General features: G+C 42.6%; 1 protein-coding gene across 2 annotated transcripts in view; it reads left to right on the top strand.

Annotated features, from left to right (window-relative positions):
- Positions 1 to 18,364, top strand: part of trpm3 (transient receptor potential cation channel, subfamily M, member 3) — a 191,646-nt gene that overhangs the window by 92,990 nt on the left and 80,292 nt on the right. For both annotated transcript variants that reach the window (XM_046347796.1, XM_046347797.1), the window contains exons 7-8: positions 17,628 to 17,802; positions 18,023 to 18,146. In XM_046347796.1, coding sequence (XP_046203752.1) covers positions 17,628 to 17,802; positions 18,023 to 18,146 — 299 coding nt within the window. The remainder of the gene's footprint in view (positions 1 to 17,627; positions 17,803 to 18,022; positions 18,147 to 18,364) is intronic.

The following is an 18,364-nucleotide window of genomic DNA, read 5'->3' as shown; positions in this document are numbered from 1 at the left end:
GCCGGAGACCTTAACGTGAAATGCTTACTTACATGCCCTTAACCAACAATGCAATTTTAAGAAAATATAGTTAACAAAATATTTATTAAATAAACTAAAGTTTTAAAAAAAATAACAGCAATAATGAGGCTAACCACCAGGGTAGTAGTGCGCGGGTCAGCTGTTTGTTCACCCGCACCCACCCGCAATTGCTAATAACCCATTCGCAACCGCCCGACTGTATGTGATAAAGTGAATATCTGAGGCCTGCACACAACCCTAACCTGCAAATATAGAACATGCTATTTAGGCTACAGTCAAAGACTGCACAACAAACATTTTGATAGGTTGTACAGAATTTTGTTTTGTCTGATTTGAGATATGTTTCTGCTTGTAATTTCCAACATTTTGGTGGGCTATTTGTTAGTCAGCTTGTTTATAATTAAATACTTTGTTGCCCTCGAAGACAAAAGAAACTCTTGCTCAACAGAATAATGTAATAGATCGATAGAATGAATGCTTCAATCTAGTTGACATCGGTAAAGTTTCTCTGTCATCTTTCGCGGAGCAAAGACGTTTAGGGACTGGGGAGAAAATCAAATAAAGCAAAAATGCCCAAATGACATCAGTTTGACCAGTTGTAAGGAAATAGAAAGTAGTGAAAATGACCCAATGTGTTTCTGACAAGGTTTCAGTTCGGCTTCGATACATATTTTATGTGGTTGAAAAAATTTCAGCTTTTATGATTTTTTATTATATTGATTTATTTCACCTTTATTTAACCAGGTAGGCTAGTTGAGAACACCTTTATTTAACCAGGTAGGCTAGTTGAGAACACCTTTATTTAACCAGGTAGGCTAGTTGAGAACACCTTTATTTAACCAGGTGTCAGGACCCGGTTACGAACCCGGGTCTCCGGAGTGAGAAACAGTCACTTAACCAACTGAGCCACGAATAGTCGGCAGAACCCAGAAGATGAGGCAGACACAGCAGTACTTGAGACGGTGTATTCAATGAAGTAAAAAGTGAAGTTCTTCAGGAAAACATGTAACTCCACAACCTCAAAAGGAATCCTACAAGAACAAAGGTAATCCTCCAAGACAAAAAAAGGTAAATCCACAAGGTGGAAGGTAAAGCACAAAAAGCCTCAAAAGATACTCAAAAAACAAACAAACAAGAACAAAAAAACAGAATTCCACAAGAGAGTCCACCGGGATCAACAAGAGTTCTCAGAGTACTAGGGCTGGGTGCTAACATACAAACACAGAGCAAAGAACAGAGGAAAACAAAGGGTTTAAATACAATCAGGGGAAACGAGGCACAGGTGCAAATAATAATGGGGATCAAGGGAAAACAAAAGGTCAAAAGGCACAATGGGGGCATCTAGTGACCAAAAACCGGAACAACCCTGGCCAAATCCTGACACCTGGTAGGCTAGTTGAGAACACCTTTATTTAACCAGGTAGGCTAGTTGAGAACACCTTTATTTAACCAGGTAGGCTAGTTGAGAACACCTTTATTTAACCAGGTAGGCTAGTTGAGAACAAGTTCTCATTTGCAACTACGACCTGGCCAAGATAAAGCGTAGCAATTTGACACATACAACAACACAGAGTTTCACATGGAATAAACAAAACATACCATCAATAATACAGTAGAACAAAAGAAAACAAAAAGTCTATATACAGTGAGTGCAAATGAGGTAAGTTAAGGAAATAAATAGGCCATGGTGGCGAAGTAATTACAATATAGCAATTAAACACTGGAGTGGTAGATCGGCAGAAGATGAATGTGCAGGTAGAGATACTGGGGTGCAAAGGAGTAAAATAAATAAATATCAGTATGGGGATGAGGTAGGTAGATAGATGGGCTGTTTACAGACGGGCTAAGTACAGGTGCAGTGATCTGTAAACTGCTCTGACAGCTGGTGCTTAAAGCTAGTGAGGGAGATGTGAGTCTCCAGCTTCAGAGATTTTTGCAATTCGTTCCAGTCATGGGCAGCAGAGAACTGGATAGAAAGACGACCAAAGGAGGAATTGGCTTTGGGGGTGACCAGTGAGAAATACCTGCTGGAGCACGTGCTACGAGTGGGTGCTGCTATGGTGACCAGTGAGCTGAGATAAGGTGGGGCTTTACCTAGCGGAGACTTGTAGATAACCTGTAGCCAGTGGGTTTGGCGACGAGTATGAAGCGAGGGCCAACCAACGAGAGCGTACAGGTCACAATGATGATGATGAAGAAAGCACTTCTGCAGAGGGTATCTAGTTGAGCATTGCATTCTCTCAAGATGCAGAAAGAAATAAACCATATTTCTCTACTTCTGTTCCCAAGTCCAAATTTTGCCTACATTTGGCATATAATTTTACTGCAATAAATGCTTCATTGTACAGGAATTATTATTAAGGCTATGACATTCTTACAAGGAGTGAAGACATTTCAAGAAGTCCAGGCGATAATAGGCAACATTGATAACTCCAGCTTGGTTCCCAAGTTTGTAAACTATACCAAGCTTTCTCTGATATAGTGACACCATAATATTTGAACTGAGAAACTGTAATCATAATCATTGCGATCTCAGTAGAAGACGTCCAAACAGAAATGCAATGTTTCAATGGATCAGTCTAAAACTTTGCTCATACACTGCTGCCATCTAGTGGCCAAAATCTAAATTATGCCTGGGCTGGAATAATACATTATGGCCTTTCTCTTGCATTTCAAAGATGATGGTACAAAAAAGTACAAAAAACGGTTTGTTTTTTCTTTGTATTTTCTTTTACCAGATCTAATGTGTTATATTCTCCTGCATTCATTTCATATTTCCACACATGTCAAAGTGTCTCCTTTCAAATGGTATCAAGAATATGCATATCCTTGCTTCAATGCCTGAGCTACAGGCAGTTAGATTTGGGTATGTCATTTTAGGTGAAAATTGAAAAAAAGGGGCGGATCCTTAAGTGGTTTTTAAGCAAACCTGACGGAACGATTTTCTTGTTATTTTAATATACTGATAGCCAGGGGCACAGTCCAACACTCAGACATAATTTACAAATGAAGCATTTGTGTTTAGTGAGTCTGTCAGATAAGAGGCAGTAGGAATGACCGGGGATGTTCTCTTAATGTGTGTGAATTGGACCATTTTCCACAAGTACTTTTGTGTTCCAGAGAAAATGTAAGGAGCATTAAGTACATTGTTTTGTTTAGGAATGTAGTGAAGTAAAAGTAATAGTTGTCAAAAATATAAATAGTAAAGTAAAGTACAAATACCCCAAAAAACGACTTAAGTAGTACTTTAAAGTATTTTTACTTAAGTACTTTATGCCACTGCACAAAACGTATAAACAAAATGATTCACTGTTGAAGTTGATACATGTAGTCCCTTCATATACTGTATAGGGTATGCGCAGCACTTCATTAAATTTATTGAATCAGTTAATGTTTTCTTGCTCAAACGGCGAGCAACACCTGTCAAACTCAGACGTTTCTCTCAAAACACAAGGATGTCGATTCGTACGGGACTAGGGTTATCAGAGGATTTATTCTGGTTAGTCAATGTCCAGATTTCAGTTTCCATTTAATTCATCTAAACCGGTGGCTTCAGTTCCCTTGACATGCCATAGGCCTATTTGAAGTCCCTTCTCGTGACTGTCAAATTCGTATAGCGCCTCACAATCATCACATATAACATAACACACACTGCTATCATCCTCTTTTACCACCACTTTTATGGACCTCCCTTCTCTTTATTTTCAACTCTTCTTTTGGCATCTTTTGTCTTTTTGAATAAACTTCCATAATGTCCTTTTTGCCTTTTTTTTCTGCCATTCCCAAAAGCATGATTAGTTGTGTATGCTATTTGGTGTGCATACCTTTAAGCCGTACAGTTTAGGCTTATAAGTCGCTCTGGATAAGAGCGTCTGCTAAATGAATTAAATGTAAATGTAAATGCTTATGGAGTTATATCAGCCTAAAATAATGAACAAAAAACCTCAATGTAACCTACAGAAATTGCACAATAATTATACATTTATGTTTTTTAAGGTTTTATTTTTCTTTATTCAACCCGCCCGCCATCCACCCGCCCTTCAGCCACGCAATATTTAATGACCCTAAACCTACCTGCTATGAATTAACCTGCGCATCACTATAGCAGGGTCATATTTATAAGCTCACAACGTAGCAAAACATATTGCGACAGAAAACAAAAATGAGCCTTTATGGGACAAGCTCCAATGGTACCTCCACGTTTCATACAGTTTGCTTCCATTTTGTGCCTAATGAATACCACCCAGGGTTCTAGAAATGGACCATTTCATTATTTGATTATCTGTCCACAGTCAATAAAGATGCACATATTACTGAACAAAAATAGAAATGCAACATATGAAGTGTTGGTCCCATGATTCAAAACATGGGTTGGTCCCAGAAAAATCCCAGAACTTTTCCATACTCACAAAAAGCTTATTTCTCTAAAATGTTCTGCACAAATGAGTTTACATCCCTTTTATTCAGCATTTCTTATTTGCCAAGATAGTCCTTCCACCTGACATGTGGGGCATGCCAAGAAGCTGATTAAACAACATTATCATTACGAGGTGCACCTTGTGCTGGGGACAATTAAAGGCCACTCTAAAATGTGCAGTTTTGTCACACAACACAATGCCACAGATGTTTCAAGTTTTCATGGAGCATGCAATTGGCATGCTGACTGCAGGAATGTCCACCAGATCTGTTACCAGAGAATTGAATGTTAATTTCTCTACCATAAGTCGCCTCCAACGTCGTTTTAGAGAATTTGGCAGTACGTCCAACTGGCCTCATAGCCGCAGACCACAGGTAATCACGCCAGCCCAGGACCTCCACATCTAGCTTCTTCACCTGCGGGATCGTCTGAAACCAGCCACACGAACAACTGATGAAACTGAAGAGTATTTCCATCTCTAATAAAGCCCCTTTGTGGGGGAAAACTAATTCTGATTGACTGGGCCTGGCTCCCCAGTGGGTGGGCCGATGCCCTCCCAGGCCCACCAATGGTTGCGCTCCTGCCCAGTCATGTGAAATCCAAAGATTAGGGCCTAATTAATTGATTTCAATTTACTGATTTCCCTATATGCACTGAAACTCAGTAAAATCGTCCTCTTGGGTTTATATTTTTGTTCAGTATAAATGTCCCTTTGGTCTTTCTCAGTGATCACAAAAAAGAGGATAATGAAATAAGAGGGAAAATCATTTAGTTTGAATGGCCACGTTGGAAAAATCTGCCCCCAAGGTTCCATTGTACTGTATGTGCAAACCTGTCAGGAACATTACTTCAAGACTAATACAATCAATATATATTGTCCTGGATATTAGTCATTTTTTACATTGTGTTTTGTGGACACAAGCACAAAACTATGTTAGGTCAGATCTAATGAATAAAATATTCTCCTAACATTTCTCCTATAGCTAAAACTAAAAAAGTAATTTTTCAGTGAGTACACCCTCCCACTCCATATTACATGTGGCTGTGTTGCCTCGTGTGCTATTGTGACTGAGGATCGAGGTGGCAGCTCGGCTCCACCTGAGGGTAACAGAATAAATGGATAAAGACAGGGCTTTGGGTGAAGTTCTGTTTATGGTGGCTGTGGCCAACACAGTCTCACGCCAGGTTGGATACATTCCTGTCTCCTCCTGGCATCCGGCAGCAGCTGGAGATATGCCTGAGCAGCTTCATTCAAAACTAACGGTATCCTCCCATCTCAGCCATTGTCCTTCCCTTCTTCCTCTTGTCCTCGGTCTTTGGTCTTTCTCAGTGATAAAGTATGGATTATTATTTTCAACATTATCTTACGAAACCAACTAGCCAGCCTTCGAATAGGTACATGTTGCAGATTGTCCCTTTAAGATTAGAGAGATCCCTGTATAACCATACACAGGAATAGCAGATAGATCTTCTAGCCATAGTCATCCATCCCCCTGTCCTCTAGCCCTCTTAGATCATAGTCATGGTCATCCATCCCCCTGTCCTCTAGTCCTCTTAGATCATAGCCATGGTCATCCATCCCCCTGTCCTCTAGTCCTCTTAGATCATAGCCATGGTCATCCATCCCCCTGTCCTCTAGTCTTATTAGATCATAGCCATGGTCATCCATTCCCCGGTCTTCTCGTCCTCTTAGATCATAGCCATGGTCATCCATGCCCCTGTCCTCTAGTCCTCTTAGATCATAGCCATGGTCATCCATCCCCCTGTCCTCTAGTCCTCTTAGATCATAGCCATGGTCATCCATCCCCCTGTCCTCTAGCGTCCTCTTAGATCATAGCCATGGTCATCCATGCCCCTGTCCTCTAGTCCTCTTAGATCATAGCCATGGTCATCCATGCCCCTGTCCTCTAGTCTTCTTAGATCATAGCCATGGTCATCCATCCCCCTGTCCTCTAGTCTTATTAGATCATAGCCATGGTCATCCATTCCCCGGTCTTCTCGTCCTCTTAGATCATAGCCATGGTCATCCATGCCCCTGTCCTCTAGTCCTCTTAGATCATAGCCATGGTCATCCATCCCCCTGTCCTCTAGTCCTCTTAGATCATAGCCATGGTCATCCATCCCCCTGTCCTCTAGCCCTCTTAGATCATAGCCATGGTCATCCATCCCCCTGTCCTCTAGTCCTCTTAGATCCTAGCCATGGTCATCCATCCCCCTGTCCTCTAGTCCTCTTAGATCATAGCCATGGTCATCCATACCCCTGTCCTATAGTCCTATAGTCTGTGGACTCATCCCTTATTTGTGCACTTGTCATATCCCCTTGTCCTCCCCTTTAAACAACTCATCCTCACACACCCTCGTTCCCATGTGTCAATGTCAGACGACTACAGGAATCCTTGAAGAACAGTGCTGTCTCTGTTCCCACCAGACTCCCATCTCTCCCCGTGGCAACAATTCAAACAGCCAGGCAGATAGAAGAGTGAGACAGCAGATGGCCTCAGGTGACGGTCATAGCTCTCTGCTGTGTGTGGTAATGCACTAGTCTCAGAGAGGGAAAGGGAATGAGAGATGAAGTGGAAAGAGAGGTGATGAGGTTACCTTGAGAGGTCTCTTCTGAATAGGAGGATGAGAATATACAAGAGGACGGAGAGAGAAAGAGGGATCCTTTTCTCTTCATGTAGCCTTCACCTACTCTCTCGTCAGCACTAAGGTGTGGGTGTGTGTGTGGGAGGTGGGGGGGGGTTCTCTGTCTGTTTTTAGGTGTGGGGGGTTATCTATACCATTTTTAATCACAGTCATATGTAAAGGATGAGAAATGGCCCCTGCAGGAATTGGATTCTAATCAAATGCTATGAAGCCCTGACCTCAGCTGGGACCCACAGGACCAGTGTTTCCGCCACACTCATTTTGCTGTGGCACTGGGCCAAGGGCAAAATCATTGCCACCAGTGAAAAAAATAAGGAAGATTCAAAAAATATTTCTGGTGAGACGCACTTTGAAGCTGCTAGAAAAGTCCACATGTACTTTTCCTCTGCATAATAGCGATTTTAGCATGTAAATCTTGGTGCGGCAACTCAACCAATTTGTTTTAGATGCATGCCAGCAAAAAAACATAACACTAAACTGCCTTTTTAAAACCACAGCTAATATGGCTGACTTGCTTAAGTAAATGTGGTTTCTACTGACTGTCGATTTGTGTAACTTGATAAGAACCACATTCTTCTTCATTAGTAATGAATGCTGACATTAATTTTGACTTTTGAGCCATACACAAACATCATTACATTTATGTTCTGTAAATTCATAATGTTTGTTCTTATATAATCAACACTTAGCTGTAAGTATAAGCAAGTGCAAGCTAACAAGCTGTGATGAGGTGGGACTATTTGTTCAGCACTTTCAAAATGGACACTGACATCAATTCAGATAGATGTTAGTTCAGATCAATTCAGCAAGATGTTGAGGCCATAACTTTACTATTCTTTAAGGAGAGAGAGAGACAGAGACAGACAGAGAGAGAGACAGGCAGAGAGAGAGAGAGTTAGCCTACCATGTGAAGTATTTACTAGGCCGATGTGGTCTAAAAAGGAAGCTAAATTAAATCACGGGGATCCACTTTTATAGACAATATACCGATGCACAGACAGCGCATTGCACAAACAAAACAACTCTCGCAATATCAAGTGGAATTACATGGGTCTATTACCCTACTGCAATTTATAAAATATATAAAAGAGACTGTCACCGGCAAACATGGTTACAGACTCAACAACATTATATAGTATTTCCTCCTCGTGGAGAAAAGCACATGAGCTAATTATAATACACAAAGTAAGCAAAACAATGAAATGCAGAATTCCAACTTTGCCTAAGATGGTGAATAAGATACTAATGAGATAGACCTATATAAGCGATATATTGTAACAATTGAGATTTACAAACTATGGCATAAGGTATCGATGAGCGGATAGGAGGCAAGCCATAATTTTGATTAAGACATTAAGCTACATTTGAAATGTACAGCGACAGACTTACAGCATTCTCCCTGTACACCAAGTCAGAACCGTAGGATAAATAACGGGGGCATATAATGAAAGTCTCTTACAATATTCAATGATGACATTTCTCAAAAATAGGCTACATGTGCACCTCTAAGTCAGAACAGTAGGCTAAGTTCTGAGGGGGAGAGGGATCAAATTCTTAGGGTGAGACACATGGGCTACTAACAACTTACTGCACAACATACACTTAGTATTACTTTCTTAGCTAAAGAATACAGTATCTCCCTGGCTTATTACATTTACACTTCCGGCACCGACAGAGATGGCCGCCTCGCTTTAAGTTCATAGGAAACTATGCAGTATTTTTTATTTTTTTATTTATGTGTTATTTCTTACATTGTTACCCCAGGAAATATTAGGTTTCATTAGATACAGTCGGGAGCAACTATTGGACATAAGAGCAACATCAACTCACCAACATTACGACCAGGAATACGACTTTCCCGAAGCGGATCCCCTGTTTGGTCCACCACCCAGGACAATGGATCGGATCCCAGCCGGCGACCCAAAACCACAGAACGGGGAGACGGAGCGTTCTTCTGGTGAGGCTCCGTAGACGAGCACATCAAGCAACGCTCCAGAGCATACTACTCGCCAATGTCCAGTCTCTTGACAACAAGGTAGACGAAATCCGAGTAAGGGTTGCCTTCCAGAGAGACATCAGAGATTTTAACGTTCTTTGTTTCACGGAAACATGACTCACTCGGGATACGTCATCAGACCCGTGCTCGGGTCTGTTCAACGCCGGTCCGACCAATCGGATTCCAACCTTCAATATTGCTACGATTACGTGGACTGGGATATGTTCCGCATAGCGTTGGACAATAACATTGATGATTACACTGATTCGGTGAGCGAGTTTATTAGCAAGTTCATCAGTGATGTTGCCTGTTCGATTGCCTTACAGAGAGAATAACTACACTGACATATTCCCAGTCACCTTGACATGGTTAAATGCAGTGTTTTCGTGCTTTCAGTTTTGCGCGAATGCTGCTATCTATCCACGGTTTCTGGTTAGGGTAGGTTTTAATAGTCATAGTGGGTATAACGTTTCCTATACACTTCCTGATAAACTCAGTCACCGTATCCGTATTTTCGTAAAAGTCATTCTCGGAGGCTACCCTGATCAAAACAATCCTGAAGCGTGGATTCCCATTGGTTAGACCAGTATTGAATAGTCCTTAGCACGGGTATTTTCTGTTTGCCTTTCTGCCTATAGGAAGGGAGGAGCAAAATGGAGTCGTGAGGGAGGGTGGGCAGAGGAAGGCCTTGTAGGCATCCCGGAAGTTGGAGTAGTAGTGGTTGAGTGTTTTAGCAGCGCGGCTACTGCAGTCAGTATTTGGATAGAACTTTAATAATGGTTTCCTCATTTGCTTTGTTAAAATCCCCAGTTTGCATAAAGTTCTTTGAGGGCCGTCATGGTATCGGCTTGGGGGAATATACACGGCTGTGACTATAACCAAAGAAAATTATCTTGGGAGGTAATACAGTCGGCATTTGATTGTGAGGTATTCTAGGTCGGGGTAACTCGCCCTCAGCTTTTATCCAGAGACGGAACATTAGCGAGTAATATACTTGGAAGCGGTGGGCGGTGTGGAGGTCTCCTGAGTCGGACTAGAAGTCCACTCCGAGTACCTCTTCCCCGCCGGCGATGTTTTGGGTCAGCCTCTGGAATCAGTTCAATTCCCCAGGGGAGTACAAACAAAGGATCCAATTCGGGGAAGTTGTATTCCTGGTTGTAACTATTCAAAAGATCACATTTGGGATCTGTTTGGTCTCTGGCTAATGATTAGCCCAATAGGGTAAATGTAGATAAGCAACTCCATGCTTCAGCCTATTTATTTGCACTTTGCTGCATCAGTTGGGCTACAGGTGCCAATGTTTATTGCTCATAGCATATCTGATAATATGGACCATGCATAGGCTATGGACCTTGCACAGTCCTTCTACATGAGAAGTCTAGGAGGGACCCCCCATTCAGCCCCCTCCACGACCTTTCCCCCCCACTGCTACACATTTTTTCCAGAGGAAACACTGCACAGGACTGATGAATTATTCAAAGGGAGGGACAGTAGAGGAAGTGATGATTGGAGTGGTTAGAACAGTGGACTCAAACTCAGTTACTGGAGGGACTGGATATTCAACCCAGCACTAACACAACCTATATAACTAATCAACCAATCATGATCTATAATAGACAACTTCTTTGATTCGTTCCATGTGGTATGCTAGTGTTGGAACAAAATCATGCGTACTGGCCTGGCAGGTAATTGAGTTTGATAGCACAGGGTTTGGGAGAGGTGAGTGACCGACCGCCTGTCTCTTGTCATGGTGTAATTGCCGTGCTTGAGAGAGAGAGAGAGAGAGAGAGAGAGAGAGAGAGAGAGAGAGAGAGAGAGAGAGAGAGAGAGAGAGAGAGAGAGAGAGAGAGAGAGAGAGAGAGAGAGAGAGAGATACTGTCAACTCTGAGACAGCCAGGTAAATCAGTAGGGAATGCTGCTGTGTACCATGTATTGGGGAGTAGTGAACTACATGTAGGTCAACTAGTAATTTAACTGCATTTTGCTTTATCTTGGTGGTAGTTTAAATAAATTCTAATATGGGAAGTATTTTTAGTACTTAATTATTTTTTAGTACTTAGTATTTTTAGTACTTAATTGGGTTTTTAGTACTTAATTACTTTTTAAATATGTACAGTAGTTGTGTGGCTAACTATTATAACTTTTTTGCTTTTTTGCTCAAATAAAACATGGGTGAAGTAGGCAATAATTGGCATCAGACCTGCCTAATTATTACTTGAAACATAGTTTTTGTGTTTAATAGACTAAATACATTTTGCAATTTGTAGTCTATGACATTTCAGATTTACATATGATAATCTTTCATTAAGTAGTTTTTAGTTATGTACAGTAAACAGTATTTTTCTTAAGGGTAGCTTTAGTGAAGTAATTGGTAGCTTGTAAACTATATTTTCAGAGTTGCTTCCCCAATATTTATAATGGGTGTCATTTTCCAGTAGACAATGTCCCACAATCTGGTGTTCTAGCGGTTAGTGCCACCACCTCCACTATGTAGCCCTTTGACACTCTCACCCATCTTATCCCTATTCCTCTGAAAAGAAAGTGTCCCCCAACCCAACTAATTATCTTATCTCAACTGCAGCGCCTGCCCAACGCAAAAATAGAAACGAATGGATTATATTCAGAAGAGAACAGAAGAACAAGGAAAGTCAAAGTGTGACAGAGACATAACTAATCGAAATGGAGCGGTGGCGTTGTAGAATCGGCCCTTTACATCTGCCTCTGACCTTCTCTTCTCTACCTTTCATGTCTTAATACTTTCACAGCTCCAATTTGCCAGTCCACTCTGGGGAAATAGGTGCTAGCGAGTGCAGTGTGGATGCCGAGGGAAGGCCTAGATGTGTGAAAACGACCCACATAGAGAAACCTCCTCCAGCCTTGCTAATGTTTCTCTGGGTGAGTCAACGGCTCCATAATGAGGTCCGTTTAATCATGTTACATGTGTCCCCCTCACAACCCCCCCCCCTCTCTCCCGGACTAAAGATAGATATCGGGGGCTGGTGAGGCTCACACTTTTCCTCTCCTCCTCCCCTCTTCCGAGCTCTCTCTCTCTCTCTCTCTCTCTCTCTCTCTCTCTCTCTCTCTCTCTCTCTCTCTCTCTCTCTCTCTCTCTCTCTCTCTCTCTCTCTCAAGAGCTGTGAGCAGGGGCCATAGATGTCAGAGAGAGAGAGGGAAGACAGTAGATACATAGAGGTGGGTGTGTGGAGAGTGTTCAAAGAGAGGAAGGGATCGATCTGCTCCAGTTACGAGCTACTCTGACCTATCACTAGTAAAGCCTCCACTAATCTGATATGGAAAACCCCAAAGGGTTTCTCTTATATAAACCGGATGGTAGTGAACATGTGATTTATTATCCATTATTGATGGGGTACTGGCATTTGTAATGGAATCTATTCAATGTCCGGTTCTAAATGCCCTGGTGTTATTTCATCAACATGACTGTGAGCTGTTGTGGAAACTTGATCAGAGGGGGTAGTGAAATACAGTGTGTGCTGACAATGACTTGTCATGCAAAGCACAACGTTCCACTCCATAGACTCAAGAGTAATATCGTCCAAAAAATGGATTCCATCTCCCCATACAGCTATGGCAGATTTGTTCTTTTTTGAAATTATTTAGCATTTGGTCCATTTTGTAAGGCTATTTTCAAATATTTTCAACCCTACACAGCAAAGAGCACAACGCTAACTTTTTATCGGTTTCCAATGTGACGTGATTTAAGAATGAATGCTCAATCTGAGGTCCCCACTCTACCTGAGAGACCATAGATATTCATATAATAACAATATAATATGGTCATTTAGCAGACCGCTTTTTATCTAAAGCAACTTGCAGAACTGTCAGCATTGCCAGTTACACAAAGCTTGCTCTATACCTCAGACATATGAACTGGCTTTAGGACCACACGTACTGTGAGTGCAGTCTACTCCTGCTCTTTGATTGTGTTGTGTAATGTGGCATATGCAGGTACCACGCTCTAGTGATGGGCGGGTTGACTCATATCCCTCGGTCCCCGCAGCTATATCCGCAGTTGGGTTAGGTTCACAAAATATTGTGTGGATGGCGGGTGGGTGTGTTGAATAAAAAGAAAACAATACCTTAAAAAAATCCATAAATGTATCATTCTTATGCAATTTATATCTATAGGCTACATAGGTTTATCTTTCATTATTTTAGGTTACTTGGCATTGGTGCGTAAGCCTACGATTCAGGGCCTAAATCGCTGTGTGCCAAATAGCCTACACACCAATCACCAAATGCTGGGATCAGGCAGATAAGGTTATCGTTGATCCACTGTGGCAGAAAGGACAATGTCGGGGTTTAATTCAAAAAGAGAAAAGCTGTGAAATGGAGAGTTGAAAATAAAAAGAAAAGAAAAGTCATGTTTGGTGAAGTGGTAAAAGAGGATGATGGCAGTGCCGACTATGTTATGTGTGTTGATTTGAAGACGGGAACTTCAAATAGGCCTATGGCACGTTAAGGGAACTGTAGCCTATTGTTCAGATGGGTTATAACCTCTCACATAGCCTTAAAGTTGCAATATTTTACTTTTTGGGCTACTGACAAAATTCACATAGAAATGGGAGTTATAGATCTATCATTCTCATTGAAAGCAAGTCTAAGATGTGGTAGATTGTTCTATGTGGCTATTTCTGTGCTTCCCGTTCATACGTTTCGCTTTTGCATCTTTGACTGTTGGTGTTGTACACCAGCATCAAACAGCTGAAATCACAATATTTTGGGTTATTGAAAATATATTTCACAGCGGTTCAGATGGTACAATGATTCTCTACATAAACAGAAATTATGCAAACTATTAGAATGTTAGCAACTAAGAAATGGCATAGCAATTTCTGCATATTGCACCTTCAATATTTACTCCTGCAGAATTTTGCATTTCTTGCTGGTAAATGATACAACAAATTGTAGGCTACTGTACATTTTTGACTCAGGAACAGAAGTGGAGAAATATGAGTTATTTCTTTCAGCATCTTGAGGGAATGCGAATGCGCAGTTAGATACCATATGTAGAGGGGCTATATTTATCAGTATCATAAAAGCTGATATTATTTCAACCATATAAATTATGCATCCAAGCCGAACTAAAATTTTATCCGAAACATTTTGGGTAATTTTCTCACTGCTTTCTATTTCCTTACAACTGGTCAAACTGATGTCATTTGGACATTTTGCACAGAAAATCTTTCCTGTAATCTTTAGAGTTATTGCATTTTCTCCCCTGTCCCTAACATCTTTTATTTTTAGAGATGACAGAAAACTTTCCCATTGTCAACTAGATTGAAGCATTCAATTTTATAACTTGCACTTAATGTGGGAAAAACAAAATATGTTGTTCTCAAATTCTCGCAAAAAAAAAAAAATCAGGTGGACTACATATGTATTAATTCAATGGTTGTCCCATCGATCGGGTTCCCGCTGAAAAATATGTGGGCTTTGGGATTGACAAAGATTTAGCATAAACAAAAACATACTGATGAGCTAGTTAAAAGCTATATTAAGATTTAAAATGGGCTTATTTTTTAAAAATAGATCTTGCTTCTCCCTAAACAGCAGGAAGCAGATTGTACAGTCAACTTTTCTGTCAGTACTTGACTATGGTGAAACAATTTACCAGAATGCAGCAGCCACTGCTGTTGAACCTTTGGATGCTGTCTACCATAGTGCCCTTCGCTTTATCACGTGGCAGTTAATACTCATCACTGCATCCTGTCTCAAAAGTTTGGCTGGTCCTCATTGAATTTCCAGAGATCACTTCATTATTCCCTTTTTGTTTACAAAGCTCTACTATACAAGCTTCTGACTTCAATTCGTTGTTGAAGTATAAAAACATGATTTACCAAACCCATTCACAGAGTTGGTTAACACTTGAGGTTCCTTGGGGCTCTACCGAATTAGGTAAATCTGCTTTTAGTTTTAATGCGCCTCACTGCTGGGACAATTTATAGAACTCATTACAATTAGATGTTCTGGTGCTGCTCGGGCAGTTCAGGGTTTTGATTGAGGACCTAGTAGCAGAGGAATGTAACTGTTTTTGTTAAATGTTGTTTTCTATTGATTGCTGTTTTATTTTACATTATATTAGAAGGGCACAAGGTGAGACCCAGATGCAGACACAGGAGGCAGATGGTTAGAGTCCAAGATGTTTACTAACAATCCAAAAGGGGTAGCCAAGAGAATGGTCAGGCAGGCTCGAGGTCAGGGCAGGCAGAATGGTCAGGCAGGCTTGAGGTCAGGGCAGGCAGAATGGTCAGGCAGGCTCAAGGTCAGGGCAGGCAGAATGGTCAGGCAGGCTCGAGGTCAGGGCAGGCAGAATGGTCAGGCAGGCTCGAGGTCAGGGCAGGCAGAATGGTCAGGCAGGCTCAAGGTCAGGGCAGGCAGAATGGTCAGGCAGGCTCGAGGTCAGGGCAGGCAGAATGGTCAGGCAGGCTCGAGGTCAGGGCAGGCAGAATGGTCAGGCAGGCTCGAGGTCAGGGCAGGCAGAATGGTCAGGCAGGCTCGAGGTCAGGGCAGGCAGAATGGTCAGGCAGGCTCAAGGTCAGGGCAGGCAGAATGGTCAGGCAGGCTCGAGGTCAGGGCAGGCAGAATGGTCAGGCAGGCTCGAGGTCAGGGCAGACAGAATGGTCAGGCAGGCGGGAATGGAGTCCAGAAAAACAGCCAAAGGTCAAAACCGGGAGGACTAGTAAAAGAGAATAGAAAAGCAGGAGCACGGGGAAAAACACGCTGGTTGACTTGAACATGCAAGACGAACTGGCACAGAGAGACAGGGAACACAGGGATAAATACACTGGGGAAAATAAGCCACACCTGGAAGGGGTGGAGACAATCAAAAGGACAGGTGAAACAGATCAGGGCATGAAACTATTGGTTGTTGTATTGCTGTGATCAGGGCGCCCTTGGTAATGAGATCCTGGTCTAATTGGGTTTTCCCTAAATAAATAAATAAATAATTATATTGTTTTATGACATTATTCTGGTGAGGAAGGGTTTATTTAGTCTTCTAGGGCCACATATAGTAATAGAAGAGAAGCTGTGTGTATCTAATTATAGACAAATAGCCTACCAAAAGGTTGGAAATTACAAGCAGAAGCATTTGTAAATCTCTTGACTGTAGCACATCTTCTATATTAGCGGGTTAGGGTCGTGTGTTGGCCTCAGAGTTTCACTTTATCAAGTATATTGGGGTGGTTGCGGATGGGTTATTAGCAATTGCAGATGGGTGCGGGTGAACAAACAGCTGACCCGCACTCACCACTACCATGCGCTCTCTTTCTCTCTGTCTAGCCAATTAGCAACGACACAGCTGTGCTTTCCCTTCCTCATCTGCACGCTGGCGTCTTTCAATTGGAGCGTAATACCTTCAGGTTCTGGAGATGACCGCCAAAGCAAAGCAGCCATTATTGTGACACATGCAGAGGTGAAGATTAACAGAAGAAGTCAAGTAAAACCGATATGAAAAGAGAAGACTATCACTTCTCTGTTCTTATTCTCCTCTGTCTGACAGTGTGCTGGTGTTCTGGGCTTTGAAGTAGACAAGGCTCTAAAATAGGTCCTTCTTTATGTAACTGTGCCTGTAGCAAGCGAGACACAATGATGGCACGTGTGTGAGCGGGCCCTGAGTCTTTGGCCCACCTATCCCCAGTGAAATTATGAAGGCTAGGATGGGAGGGAGGATCTGGCAGGACACAGCTTTTAAATTTGAGTCAAAACACTGATGGGTGGCAGCCAAATGAGAGATAGAGGGAGGAGAGAGGGAGAAAGAGAGAGAGAGAGAGAGAGAGAGAGAGAGAGAGAGAGAGAGAGAGAGAGAGAGAGAGAGAGAGAGAGAGAGAGAGAGAGAGAGAGAGAAGGAGAGAGTGACAGAGAGAGAGTGGGAGTGGGGGAGAGGGAGAGACAGTGACGGAGAGTGGGTTGGAGCGAGAGAAAGAGAGTGGGAGACAGAGACAGAAAGAGAGAAGCAGTGACAAAGGAACTGGGCGTCCTTGTGGGGGTTTGGTACTGTAGGGCTGCATCCTTTCTCTTTCCAGGTCCATTATCCCAGGCAGGCCTGTGTGTGAGCACCAGAACCCACCTGTTAATTACCTCTAATGACTATTAATAGCTTCTGATTAGCCAGCATGAGGCTGTCCCTCTGTGCAGCAGGAGGGTGCTCGCTCCAGGGCTTCTATGCGGCTCAGTGTGGATCTGTGCTTTCGTTAACTTCTCAGAAAAACACAGCGAAATAGGAAACTCTCTCAGAATCAAGACACACCAGTGTGCTGCCGACTGCCGACTATTTTTAACACGTGTGTCCCAGATTTGTCTGTTGGTAGCAGTTCTATTTTAATTGAGAGGTGAGATGTAGGGGCACTTGTTGAATCGGGGAACAGCACGCAACATGGACCCCGTTGAAATGTTGTCAGTCACACCTCTCTCTTCTCCCCTTCCTCCCCTTTCTCTCTCTCTCTCTCGCTCTCTCTCTCTTGCTCTCTCTCGCTCTCTCTCTACCTACCCCCCGTCCTCCGCCCTTCCTCTCCCCTCTCTCTGTAGGTATTGGTCAGGGAGTGCCGGTGGTGGCTCTGATAGTGGAGGGGGGTCCTAATGTGATCTCCATCGTGTTGGAGTACCTGAGGGACACTCCGCCTGTCCCCGTGGTGGTGTGTGATGGGAGCGGGCGTGCCTCAGACATCCTGGCATTTGGACACAAGTACTCAGAGGAGGGAGGGTACGTGTCACATATCAGATACACAGGTTTGCTACTGTATTGCCGGGGATGCAGAAACCGTTCCAAAGATCTGTATAGTAAGATGCATTTTTAGTATTTCCCAAATACAGTCCTAATACTTATGCTAAACGTTAATACTTCAATTTTAAAACCTGAATTTAAGTTTTGGCTCCAGGTCTCTTTTACACTTATCCTTCTCCCTATCCCTCCTTCTCATCAGGATCATAAATGAGACTCTGAGGGACCAGTTGCTGGTGACCATACAGAAGACATTCACGTACAGCCGGACCCAAGCCCAACACCTCTTCATCATCCTCATGGAATGCATGAAGAAGAAGGAGTTGGTGAGTGTTCACAATTGCTCACGAATCACCATGGAAACATACCCCCCCAGATGTAAGCAGAAGGAAAACCCATTTAGCTCCTACCCATTATACCCTACCCCCTACACTGTCCAGAAACAACCCCTTACCCCCTACACTGTGCAGAAACAACCCCCTACACTGTCCAGAAACAACCCCTTACCCCTACACTGTGCAGAAACAACCCCCTACACTGTCCA

Source organism: Oncorhynchus gorbuscha, linkage group LG04, assembly GCF_021184085.1.
Source record: "Oncorhynchus gorbuscha isolate QuinsamMale2020 ecotype Even-year linkage group LG04, OgorEven_v1.0, whole genome shotgun sequence".
NCBI classification, from domain to species: Eukaryota; Metazoa; Chordata; class Actinopteri; order Salmoniformes; family Salmonidae; genus Oncorhynchus; species Oncorhynchus gorbuscha.
The sequence above is the reverse complement of the archived record's forward strand: the minus strand, read 5'-3'. Positions and strand labels throughout refer to the sequence as shown.